At 35.5% G+C, this 13,977-nt stretch overlaps 1 protein-coding gene across 10 annotated transcripts in view; it reads left to right on the top strand.

Moving 5' to 3' along the window:
* Positions 1–13,977, top strand: part of KIAA0825 (KIAA0825 ortholog) — a 243,742-nt gene that overhangs the window by 25,897 nt on the left and 203,868 nt on the right. For 8 of the 10 annotated variants that reach the window (XM_088053990.1, XM_088053988.1, XM_088053991.1 and 5 more), the window contains one exon: positions 8,857–8,996. In XM_088053990.1, the coding sequence (XP_087910116.1) occupies positions 8,866–8,996 (131 nt within the window). In that variant the 5' untranslated portion in view covers positions 8,857–8,865. Of the gene's footprint in view, positions 1–503; positions 545–6,974; positions 7,047–8,856; positions 8,997–13,977 lie in introns of those variants that run through there. The other 2 variants (XM_088053986.1, XM_088053987.1) reach the window with 2 other exon arrangements.

Raw genomic sequence — 13,977 nt, 5'->3', positions numbered from 1 at the left:
GTACACCTGCAATCAACTGCCCCAGGGATGGAAACACAGCCCCACTGTTTTCCTTGCACTTCTCCAAGAATAAGGGTGTAGATATTGCTGAATGAGAGAAATGGCCAGCAGTCTGCCTCTGCACTGACCTGTGGTTGGCAACAAATACCGTGTGCAGATGGCTAAACCAATGGAAAAAGACCAGTTGGCAGAACAGAAGTAAATGCATCTGGGCTGCTGAATTGTGGCAGGATCTCACTGCCCAGGTAGAGGAGCTGGCTGTAAAAGTACATCATGTAGATCCACACATACCCAGAAGTTGCGCTACTGGAAAATATCACAGAAATGGGCAGATGGTTTGGGTTGTCAAGATTGAAGTGTCTTGGGTGGACCTGAACTGGCAGCATAGGGAAATTATTTCCAGTCAGTGGGCCCAGGACACATCAGGGTATCAGGGAAGAGATGCAACATAAAGATGGGCTCGTGAAAGAGGGGTGCACTTAATGATGGATACTATTTTTCAGGTTCTTCATAAGTGAAACATGCACTGCGTTTAAGCAAGCAGGTGGGTACAGCCCCTTTGGTGTGGTGAACGATGGTCAGAATCAAAATATAGGGTGATTTGGCAGGTTAATTACATTGCACTCATGCGAACCCACCAAGGCAGGCTCTGAGTGCTGACAGAGGTATAAAGAACTGCTGGATGGCTGGAGATGTACCCATAGAGTTCCTCACACCACTGCCTGCAACACCATCTTGGGCTTCAAAAGGCAAGTCCTGTGACAACGTGGCACCCCAGAAAGAATTGAATCGTACAGCAGGACTCATTTCAAAAATAGTCTCATAGACCTCATGGCCAGAGAGCCATGGTATTGAGTGGGTATCATATTCCCTGTCATGTACCAGCCTCTGGGAAAGTTGAGTGATGCAATGGACTGTTAAAAATCACATTGAAAGCATTTGATGGTTGGACCTTCATACATTGAGGTCTGTACTTAGCAAAGGCCACTTGGTTAGTTAATGATAGAGAGTGGTTCCATGATTTGACCTGGCCCTACCCAATTAAATATCATACCAAAGAGGGTGATAAAGTTCCTGTGGTGCATATTAGGAATGTGTTAGGGGAGACAGTTTGGATTAATCCCCTTAAGGCAAACCCATCTATGGGACTGTTTTTGCTCAATGACCTTGGTGCACTTGTTGCATAATGCAGCTGGATGGGGAAACATGATGTGTACATGAAGGGGATCTGATTTTTAGGTGAGAGCAGTCTGTAATTTTTTTTGTATATTATTAGTAGCTGAATGCCATAACTACCATGGACAGTGAGTCTGGGCTGCTCCAGATACACTGGTCATGAGCTCATGATGCCTGACAGCACACCAGCCCTCCCGCCCTGGAAGACATCCAGAGTGGATACAACTCACAGTCACAGACTCAATGAATTTGACAGACATCTTGGAGGGATGGCCTTTCATGATGGAAATGATACCTGTGCTTGTGTATATGTACTCTATGTATATTGTTGGAAGGTATAGGATTTGGGCATAAATTATATGGTGCATAATAAGGGGTGGGTAATGTTCTGGTTCTTACCAGGGCAGGGTTATTTTTAGCAGTGGCCAGGATGGGTCATGGCTAGCACCTGGAGGTTATTCTATACTACCTCACATCATCGCTGGGGACAAGGCAGGGAGGGCATTTCTTCTGTTTGTGGAGAATGTGGCGATTGCTCAGGGCAGGTTTCTGTATGGTGGGCTTTTCCATGTATGAATCAATCGCCTTTCTTCTACAGCTTTGGTGTATTTCATGTAATGTTGTTCCTGTTACATTTCTGATCAAAACTGCTATTTCCAGTAAATCGGCCTTTTCTCAACCCGTAAACTTAACTTCTTACAATTCTTCTCTCCCTCCTGCCTCAGGGAGTGAGGAATGAGAAAGGGGGAGTGAGAAAATCAGTGCATGATTTGGAGTGTTTTCAGTAGTGATTCCTAAGTCACAACAACATGGTAAAAATAGTTTGTAATAATTTTACTTATGAAGTGTCTTTTTTTAGAGAGAGGCAAACAGATGCTTAGCAATGCTTTTGAAGGAGAAAAACAGAGCTGAATAAGAATATGACACTGTGTTGTGCTGTAGAATCTGAGTGACGCATTTGGCATTAGGTAGTATCACATCAAGCTTTACAAGCTGAGTAATAGTAGCAAAAAAAGTAAACATTTCATTAAAAAAGAGATGAAAAAGATAAAAAAAAGGAAATTTCATGGCTAAGGAAATGTTTCACATGGCCCTGTGTAGTACTACTAATAGCAGTAATAATAGTATTTGGGGAAAAAAACCCAAATCCATTACATTTATACTATGAAACAAACTTTAAGAATGTGGCTATAAACTTGGGCCAATTTAAGAGGCATCTCTGTGGACAGCTTCTGTATTTCATTTTTATAAAATGGATATCTTTCATGCTCTCAGCTTTAAATTGAGTAGTAATGAAAGAAAGTAGTGTGTGGGAATGAAGGGACTGAAATGCAGCTTTTAAAAGCTGTGGTCACAGGCTTTTTTTGTAATTCTTTTTAAATATAATACTTTCCTTGGAAAGCTATTTCCTGTTAAAATTCCAGTAACTCTTTCTGATCTACTGAACGACAAGACCTTAAAGGTCTTGAAATTTCTGTCTTTTAAATACCATTGTCCTTAAAGTGTATTGTGTTATGATGGAGGATTTTTCCAATAAACAAGAAAAGAAAAGGCTTTAGAAGTAGCTAGTAGGTATTGGTAAGGTTTTCAGTTGAAAATAGTATACTTTTGGTTCTTTACCAGTGTGCTAAAGGATAAGTCGTTTCCCAGCAGTCCTTATAAATCTGTGCAGTTTTAGACACTAATGATGAGTAAGATAGGAATGCTGTAGCAGATGCTTTTCAGAGCATAGTTCTGTAAGGGTTTGGGGGGAATGTTAAAAACTCTTCTTTCTGAGTTTGTAAGTGCCACAAATGAGAAAACTTAAATATTATATCTAAATAGCACTTATTGCCGCAATTAGAAAGGCAATTCTGCAGAGGATGCACTGGGAGTCTCATATATATCTTATGTTCTTGTTCTTCAGGGAAAAAAACAATGCCATTCAGTCTTTCTGGGAAAAGTAATTATTGGTCTTAGACATTTTCTCATACCTCTATGCAAAATTTACTCAATACTTATAACCCTCATCTGGAGCAGTAGAAAATAAATTAGTTTTATAGAAAATAAAATAGTCTGTTCTGAAATTATTCTATTTATTGTGCAATTTCTTGGCTAAGAAGATTGTAAAAAATATTGAATAGGTATTTCTAATTAGGCTTCTAAGAATCTCTTTTCTATGCATTTATGATTATTTTAGTCTACTTATGGGTAATTATTGTTTTAATTGAAAATTATTTTAAAACTTCCATCATTCATGAAGTATAGTAATTTGACAATGAGATTGATTGATGTAGTCTTAATTGGTGACAATGCCAGAGTAATTCTCTCCCTAGTTTGTATGTGGCATTGGGATAAAAGTTGATTTGTAAATAATTTTTTTGTAAGGCCTTATACCATATATAAAAAGGACAGCATTGTATCAGATTTATCCTTTTTAAAAACATTCCCAAACTTATTAAATATAACAGGAGTTATAGCAGGCACAAAATGCTCAGAAGAAGCATTTTGAATTTTGAAAACCAAAAAAGAAAAACAAAATAATTGCACTCGTATACAGACACACTTATGTGTTGTCACACTTACAGTTTTAGTAACCATATAGACTAATAAGGAGGTAGGGAAAGCTCCTGGATTTAGAGGTAGGATTCTTAATGCTTGTGGGCTTCTTGTGTGAGGGTGGCTTGTTTATAAACGCTGGACCTTGGCTTATACACTGTGTGGGATTCCAGCTTCAGGATAACCAACTGAGAGCTGAAGATGGTATAGGACTGTCTCTCAAGAGCTACTCAGAAAACGGCCATTTGTTCTTTACAGAAGGTTATGAAATCACACTATCCTTTATTCCTTTCTTCTGATACAACTGCTCAGGAGTTTCCTTGTAACTCCAGATGGCATGTTCCTCTTTTGAAGTCACTGCCTTTGACCAATATTGTTTGATTAAGTTTATGTAAATTAGAATTCTTTCCTTGTCTTTGAACATTTTTTACCAGTCCCAGGTAGCAGCAAATCTTAAAAAGCAGTGCTGATTCCTTTCTATTCTCAGCACTTTCTGTGTCTCAAAGAATTGGGGAGAGACAACAGGGAGAACTCACAGATTTTAGTTATAAATTCTGGCATGTAGATATGCCTACAATATGGGCAGGCCTAAGTTACATAGTTTGAAAAAACTACAGATATTAAAAATAGTAGCATATGCTATTTGTCAGAAATGTGCATTTTCACAGTCCTTTTTGATAATATTATGATTTAAGGGCTGATATAGCTGCCTTAGATCACAGCACTGCATTCTGATATTACAGCTTTAGGTGGAAGGCATAGCTTTCTGTTTCATCCACAGCAAGGACTCTGTTTCTTTTCTTATATTTTATTCCCCTTGTCGTATTTAGTGAGTCTTATGGCAGAATTTGGAAGAAAACTGTATTCAAAAGGGTTACAAATGAGTATTTAATTATAGATACTTAGAATCTCTCTTTAAAAAAAATACAAAGGCAAATGTTTTAAGTATATGGTGGATAATAATTTAAAAATATAAAATTAACATTTAAGTATAAGTTTATGACAACAGCGAATGTGGAAAGTCTGCAGTGGAGGGGAACATTGCAAGATGATTTTAGTAAAACTTGTTTCAAAGTTATTTGTGGCATTTAAAATACTGAATAAATAAAACCATTGTGAAGACTGGTGGTTCTGTTTTGTTGGGGTTTTTTTCTTGTATGCATTAAATGTCTTTTTTTTTTACTGGAACATTATATTCTTTTTGTAAATGTTGCATATGATTCAGCAAAGTCTAACAAACAGGTGAAAGGCAATTAGGAAAATTTAAATAGAGATCTTTAATACATAACAAACAAAAATGGGTCATGTTCTTTTATAGAGAGAATTTTTAATTTTCCTTTTATTTTACAAGTGTATTTTAAACAGTAAACAATTTTAAAGGATTTTTACCACAGAAAATTGGGTAAAAAGCTTTTACCATGTAAGAATAGAGATCAAGAAATTACAGTTTTTAAATGGATTTCTTGTGTATGCTCTATATGGTTTTCAATATAATTTTAAATATTCAGACTATTTAAATATGCAGAACAGTAGGAATTTCACATTTAATAGTAGTATCTCAGGCCACTGCCATCGCTTTTGCTGCCTGCTGTGTGATTGTGGATGACATCTTCTGTGCTGTAAAGCGTCTTGAAAGAGTTATGCAACTAAAGCTAGGTAAAGGAAATCATTGTTAAGGTCTCATTGGAAGTATAAGCTGAGTGATGAAAAATCTTGTCAATACTCTCATCCTCTTTTAAATTCTCTCATCCTCTTTTAGTTTTGCAAGGATATTAGGGCAATAAAGAGATAACTCCTGTAAGATAAGCAGTAACAGAAAAATGCTTCAATGATTTGGCTAATTCTTTATACTTTCAGTGCTGCATTTTGACATATCCCTCAAATTGTGGTTACATTGAGATGTGCATATTCAACAGATGTGCTCATAAAAAATTCTGTTCAAGATTTAGCTAAATGCTGCCTTTACAGACTGTATGTCTGAGAACAAAGGATTAATATAATAAGTATAAACATTACAAATTGATCTCAGAAATCCCATGGAATTTCACATGTATGTTTGTACTGGGAGGTTTTTACAATTATGTTTAATTTAATTGTTTTTTCCAAATGAAGAAATACCTAATTGGAACCAAATATAATTTTTATAAGAGATTTCTTCCATTTGATTGACACTGAAAAAGAAAACACACAAAAAGTGCTTTTCAGTGGTTAAGCACTATGAATTTTAAAAGCAAGAAGTATCTGTTGTATTAACTTGAATGTTGTGTAGTATTTTTTTTAAATAGGTGTAATGACTTTTGGTAAACATAGTTTCATAATTTATACTTGTTAGAAGTGGGAAATTATTACAGTGAGGTTAAATTTCATTGATACCATGGGTTAAAATAAGAGACCTGAAAAATATTTCTTTTTAAGCTTAACTGTACATAGGTTAATTTTCTTGAGTAGCTACTGAAAAGATTGACAGCTATGTCATTTTAATGTTGATTAACAGACCTCTAATATGTTTTGAAAAGAACTAGGCCTATTAGGATAGGGACTTAGAGAGTTGAACCTGAAGCAGATTCTTCAAGATGATTTGTCTTAAAACATCATAATAGTAAATTGAAATATGATGGAATGATACTTTTATGCAGATTAATAACAAGGGTTAAATTAATCTCCTTCACAGAAAAAAAAGTGGGTTATTATTGTCTAAAATACTTCAACAGAATTTGGAGTTTCAAAACAGAGTTCTCCTCCATACTATTCCAAATAAGAATTTTAAGAAATTGATTTCTTTCTTAAAAAAGAAACATAGGGTGTTTTGCCATCAGAGAAGGTCTGTGTCATACTGGTTCTTTGAGAGCATCGACAACTGTCTGCTCTTTGGAGCAACAAGAGAGGAGGGGGAAAACCCAAATGGCAGGGGAGGGCCCTCGCTAGCTGATTCCTATTCTGCTGCCCCCAAGGGAGACAAGGAGGGCAGGCAGCAGGCTGGTGGTGCAGTTCAGCTTAGAGTCCAGATCATCAGTTAGAGTCTTCTGGTGCACTGAAGGCTCTGGCTCTGGCAATGCTAAATAACAGTAAAATTTCTTCTCAATTGTACTAATTTCTGTCTTGATGTTCTTATTTTTTTTCTTCTGAAACATTTTTGGGTTTTGATTTTTAGAAGAAATTAGTATTAGCTATCTAAAACAGTATTTAAAAGCTGAATAATCAAATGTTGCTTTTCTTCCATAAACCAAGACTGAAAGGAATAATTGCTTTGTTTTGACAAGTGAACCAAAGAAGTATGACATAGAAGTCTTACAGGAGTGCATGCATGAAAACTAGGCTGTCATGTTTACAAGGTGATTTTTTTTCATTTGATGAATTTTTCAAACAGTCACTAGTCTGTAAACTATACTGATATTTTTTCCAAGAAACTCAAGCTTCTTTTGGCTGTCCTTTAAGGAAAAGAGTTGGGATTAAATATAAATACACAGTTTTGATTGTGCAGCTATTTTTTTGAAAACTCTAACTCATTCCAAACTGTTAGCATTTTTTCAGTATATATATTTATTATACAGTTAATATTACACCAATCATTGATTGTTCTACAAGACAGTTGAATAAAAGATGGGTTTGAGTTACAGGTATTGAATGGAGTTAAAAATCACATTCTGTGTAAACCTTTTATAAGAGAAAAGGGAGTGGGTGACTGAGTCTATTGCAAGTAGTATACTTCATAATTGAAGAAAGATCTGTATTTTCATTATTCCTTATATCTCCGCTCTGTAAAGAGATATTTAATGGTTTCCATTTAACTTCTACTCTTAATTAGTGTCTTTAATTGCAGTAACATCTGTTAAGTTTTATATTAAAAGGCTGACATTTCCTCAATGTTTTAAGAGATATATTTGGTTTACATCCAGGCTTTTTCACCAGCAACTGATTGAGTTTCAGCTACGTCCCAAAATGCTGCAAGTGTTTGAATTGTTATTTGCAAAGGGGTATTCTGTAGCTTTTGAGAATTCAATAAAACATATCCATGACATATTTCATATTGGTGTGCTGTTAATTGAGATATGCAAGATATTATGCTTTAGAGAGCTTCCTTTTTTTTTTTTTATCAAACATGGCTTTTTGGAAGAGCAAAACCAGAAATGTGCATTTCTTCTACTTTTAAATCTACATCTATGAGCAAAACCAATCATCTTGACCTTGCATCTTAAATCCCTGATGTTCTTTTTAAACATGTGTTTTGTGGATAGTTCATTTAGAAAAATTCAATCTGTTTTTCTAGTAGTGCCTCTAGATAACAACCAACACTGTAGTTGCTTTGTAAAAGAGTATTTCTTGCAGGAAAATTAATGTATTTATTATATTTTGTTGCTCAAACTGTGTGCATCTGAATGTTGTGTTTGTTCCTCATGTTGCTGCTGGATAGTATTAAATATGACATACTAAATAGTAGACATGAAATACACTGGTTATTAAGAAGGTTCCAGTTTTTATATTATATTTTTCTTTAATTTTGATAGCAAGTCATCATTGATGATGAAATCAATTTCATTATTTCTCAAAAAGAAGATGCAGGAAAAAATAGAGAACAGCAAAAAAAAAAGCCCTACTAATGCTTTGCTTCTGATATAAGGACACAAGGGTAGTGTATTAGTTTCAATATGCTGGTGGATTTGACCTTTGTTTAGCAAAATGAGTACAAAGTAAGATGAAGCTTGGTTTAGTCTGAATTTTTGTTTGCATGCATTTGCAATGATGAATTTGCATTTGCTGAATTTCCAGAAAACAGTTACTCCTTGGACAGAAATTATAAGTATACTGAGAATACATTTACCCTGTAATGTGTTTATTTTTGGTTTATATAAATAATAGTGAGAATTTTATTTCTAAATCTTGAAAGAAAAAAAAAAAGCTACTGCTGTGATTAAGGTAAAATAACTCATTTATTTATACCAAAGAAATGCAAGGTACTATAAAATTTACATCTACATTTGCTTGCCTGGCTTCACTCTGTAGCAGTCTATGCAGAAGCATAATAAGCTAATATTTATATTATTATATAATCTAATATCTCCAAAGAACTAGGTGTTGTATACTTTGGTCCTTCTGATCTGCATCTTTCCATTATTTAACCATTGTGCTGTATTTGTTTTACAGATTCTAAAAATGGAATGGGGAGGAGAGTGTTCTTTTGATTCTTCCAATTTAGACTGTTTGTTAAATGTCCTTCCTGGAGAATTGGAATTTCAACAAATCCTTAGTGATCTTGATGAAAAAATAAAGAAGAACTCTTCCAGGTAAGGAGTATTTTATTTGTATCCAAAATACTAGTGAAAGTAATTGCATTTGGGAAGAAATGTGGCTTAACTCACATTTATTTTCTAGTAGTAGGTTAAAATTCTGATAAATATTTCAGCAGTAATTTTATTTTAACCACTCTAGCATTTAACAAATTTTTAACGCTATATAATTACTGTACTATAGTCTTTCTCTCTATGCTATTTTTAACAGTTGTACCATCTTAATCTTAGGTTCTGTTGCAGTAGGTGTGATAGTGAAGGAAGAAAATGTGAATTCCCATGACAGTTGTATTTTCTACTGCTATGAGATAGAATTTCCTACTAATGAGAAATTTTTATTGACTGAAAGGACTACAGAATCTGACAAAAAGCAACATATAAACTCAGTATGTTCTTTAAGCTTTTCTAATGGAAGTAGAAAAATTAATTAAGTTAATATATGTATATTTTTTTCTTATACGATCCATTGTTTTACTATTTCAGTTACAACTCTTGTGTTGCAATTACACATTTTCTTACTACAATATATATATTTCTTTGTCTACTTCCTTGTAACATACTGATTTCCAAAAATCAATGTTGTAGAAACAGTGGAGTACTAAAAAAGTTCATTATTGATGCAGATTTTTTGCATGAATACAAAGAAATCAGCTCAGTGTTCTGTGCCTTATTTATAGCTTAACTCTTTAGTACCTTTATAATACTTTCATCAGTGAAAGATGCTCTTAAGCAAGTAAAGTTAGTGTCCATTTAAAAAAACAAGTGTATGGTCAGAGATATAACAAATGGCAGGATTTTACATTAAATTTTGAAACTGCTCACCTTTGGAATAACAGTGCATCTTATTGAGAGTTGCATGATTTCAAAGAACCTCATGCATGACATCTCTTTCAAGATCGTATCATTTTAATGTAGCCCACATTTTTCAGAAATCTTTGCTCCCAAACAGCTTTTGAAAGGATGGAAATAAACCATTACCGTATCTCTCTGAAAACTGACTTAGGTAATTTCTCAATTATTGTCAATTTCTCAGTTATAGTTGTACTAAGAGGGCTAAGAGGTTTTTTTGGGGGGGGGTTATTTCTATTACTCTTACCACACATTTTCATTTAAAAATTTGATGTTTATACGAAAGTACTTGCAATATTAGTAATCCCATGGTAGCAATGTTGGTGAAGCTCTAGTAAATATGCTGTTATGGACCACTGCATAATACAATTCCATGTTAGAGTTTTCCAGCTGTTAACATGAGTGAAATGTAGATATACTTACTTAGAGATTAGTTTATGTCATAACATAGTTAGTTACACAGGTAATTAAGTTTCCAGTGTCTATGGTCTTATACATCTGGAAAAAACAGCATCAGCATTTTTAGCGTAACTGTTGTCCCCTCTTCAACTACCAAATAAAAGTGATTTTGTTGTCATTCTGCAGAGATATCCTGAGAGTTAGGAAGATTATTCTCAAAATAAACCTTTAGAATGAATGCTTCACTACTGTATTTTGTTTTAATGTGTGAAAAATGTATGCTGCTTTTGAGAAGACATCTGACTATGGGAAGGGAAACCAGCTGTTCATTCTTTTAAGTGGTACATTATAGCCACTTAACATTATATATTATATTTTACATTAACATCATCACAGTGGAAGTGTTTGTATGTCTCGAAGGAGGCTGATTGTCACTGCCCTACCTATCTAATCTTAGAAATTAAAAGGACCTTTCACTGTAAGTTCTGTAAGATCCAAATAATATTTTATTAAAGGAATGCAGGAAACTGGATAGGATGTGGTACACATCAATGCAGGTCAGGAAAAGTTTTGTATTTCTACTGAATTGACACTTAAGCTAGTAGTTACCAGGTGCTGTTTTGCTCCTGTAGTATGTCAGTTTCAGAAATTCAGAGAGTTTAAAATAAGATGAACAGCAGCTGATGTGAGTTTTAAATTAAAAAAAGTCCTTTTATTCTAATATATTAGAGGTAGCATGGAATGAAATAATTTTCAAGTTACCATTGATCTTTGTAACTGGTATGATAAGAACAGCTCTGTGTGATACAGTGATGCAATTGAAAAGCAATCCATTTTTCATAAAATAGATTTATACTTTTATTAGACCACAGAGAATGAACATAATAGTATACATCATATATATATATATATTTAAAAATAAAACATTGTGTAAAAAATTATGAGGCAAGAGTGTATAAATCATTCAACTGCTCATTTATTGCCTTCTAACTGAATAGGTTTTATAAAATTGTGTGACATGACAAATCAGATATGTTTCTCAGCTGTTGAATTACCCTCAGTAGTTTTGTACTGTACCAATTCTATTTGGTGCTATAACAACAACAAGGGGAGGCCATCTATGTGCAATTGTTTTATATGCAAATTTTAATGTAGAAAGTGGTTCATTCATTCACTATTATTATTATTGTGTAACAGAACTCTTATTACACTTGAATGTTAAGTTTATTTTTAGAGCAGTTTATAGAAACAGGTGAATATGAACTCTCAAAACTATTGTCATTGCTGGTCAGTTTTGGTACAGGGGTAATCTCAAGGTTATTCTCCAGTGTGAAGTTATATTCATTGAGTTGGACTTTTGTCTTCGTTCTTTCCTTTCACATTTACTTTGACTTTCACTGCTTATCAAAATTTAGTATTTGGATTATTTTTTCTAATTGGTGGAATTAAGAATTGCTAACATTTCATTTGTGAGCAATCCACAGAACTGAACTTGTAGCTTATTTAATTTAGTACTTCTAAGCAGGAAATACAGTACAGACTTGAAACCAAGCCTCTGTTTCATAACTTGAAGTGATTGTTAAGCATGAGGTCTCTTCAGCAGTTGATTTTTATTTGTGTATTCAGTTTTTTCTTTAGTGAGTGCTGCCTTTTAGTTGTCATAAAGCAAGAAGATTTTATGAGACTGTAGGACAGTAAGAGATATTCTAGGTCTTCATCAACAGAACAATTGCTTAGAATTCAACACAATTATTTAATAATAATTGTATCTCCACAGCACCCTGGAGACGAAATTTGTGAGGCTTTTCACAAATGCCTGATTTGACTTCGATCTGATAAACTTTGTGTTGGTTTAACACAGCCTCGTTGATGTTTTTCGGGGGGATGAGCCACAGAGGTGCTTTGTGTGAGAAGCTACTAGAAGCTGTCATGATGTCCAGTCTCTGATGGCTCTGAAGATGGACATGGTGTTGGCCTGGTTAAAATTGGTAATGCCTCTGTGATGACACATTTAAGGAGAAAATCCACACAGGAGCAGTTTCCAGAAGTGGCGAGGCACCACTGCTGGGACCATCTCAGCACTGCATGTGCAGCCAGGAGGCTGCTGCCATGGCTGCCACCATTTCTGCACAGCCCACAGTGAGCTTTGCCTGCCTGGCCGCCCCTAGCCAGTCATGCTGCAGGCAGGAGGGCAGGGCCAGTGATGGTGGCTTCTCCTCCCTGGTGCCTTGAATGAAGAGAGCCAGGCATTGAATAGTTCCAGCACTGTAGCAGGCACATGGCTTGCATGGTGGTGGCTGGGCCATGTGGCCAGCAATGGAAACATGGCAAGTGATTCCTTACAAAGAACTTATATGAAATCAGCACTGCAAGATCCTGCAGAAATCTTTAAACTGGTGGGATTTACTGGTAATGGTACTTAAGAGCAGCAGGCTTTTTTCTTGGTCAGAGAAAGAGGAGAAAGTGAGGATATGTGGAAAAAGACAACATGGCCACATCAAGGTCAGTGAAGAGAAAGGGGAGGAGGTGCTCTAATCATTGTAGTCAAGATTTCTCTGCAAGTCGTGTGGAAGACTATAATAAAACAAACTGTCTCCCTATAATCCATTAAGTCCATGAGGGGATGCAGAGCCACTCACAACCTGTAGGAAGAGTCCTCATGCTGGAGTGGGTGGATACTAAAAAAAGCTGTAATCCAATGGAAGACCCAAACAGAGAGAAAGGGCCCTTGTTTCCAGAGGTAGAGAAAAGAGGTTCCTTGCTTCCAAATGAAAGCAGCTTATCCTTAAAGGACTACAGCTCATCAACTAGAGGCTCACATCATGGCAATTTTGGGAAGACTGTTGACCATGGGAGAAACTCATGTTACAGCAGGTTGGATGGGACTGCTACTCGTGAAATTGGAAACACATTGGAGAAGTTCATGGAGAACTGTCTCCCGTGGGAGGGACCCCATGGCATAGCAGAAGTGAGACTCCTCTCCCTAAGCCAACTAAAGAAAAATTTTGAGTGATGAACTGACCAAACACTCCCATGCCGTCTTCCTGCACTGTCGGTGGGAAGGAGAGAGGGTCTGGGGGGAGGAAAGTGCTTTAAAGGCTTATTTTATTCCCCATTATCTTCTTCTGGCTCTGTTAATAATAAGTTTACTTTATACCTTTAAGTTTGAGCGTGTTTTGCCCTTAGAGTGTTTTCTCCCGATCCTATCTCAACTCATGAGCCCTTAGTTCCAGTTTTCATAGGCGCCTGGTGTGTTAACCAGTGTCAAACCATGACAAACTTCAACCTAATCAGCAGTAGTTCAGTCATAAGGATTTTGAAGAAGGTCTATTTTGCAGGACTGCAATGAGGTCAATGCTAGTAAAGTGCTTATAGCATTGCATCTTTCCCCATGACTGTTTGATATAAATTATGATAATTATTTGATAACTAACAAGATCTTTACCTTGTGAATTGTAGATCTGGAAAGTGTCTCAGTAAGGATGTTAGTATGACATGGTTCAGCTGTTGATCATAACTTTTCTGATTTGCCAAGAAATGCTTACCAATGTAAACATTTTACAACAAAGGAATGGAGGAGTTTCAGACAGGCTATTAAGTCAAGCTATCTCATTCAATTTTCCTGTATCAGAACTGATATGTGCAAGGACTTAGGTGTTTTTACACTGAGATGTGCTGAAGGAGTTATCTTTCTGTTTTATTTGGGAGAAAATCTTGGCCTGTTCTGCTC

This window comes from Pseudopodoces humilis, chromosome 4 (genome assembly GCF_049639895.1).
Source record: "Pseudopodoces humilis isolate 2021_Gansu_Grassland_sample_001 chromosome 4, ASM4963989v1, whole genome shotgun sequence".
NCBI lineage: Eukaryota > Metazoa > Chordata > Aves > Passeriformes > Paridae > Pseudopodoces > Pseudopodoces humilis.
This window is presented reverse-complemented; position numbering and strand designations above follow the sequence as displayed.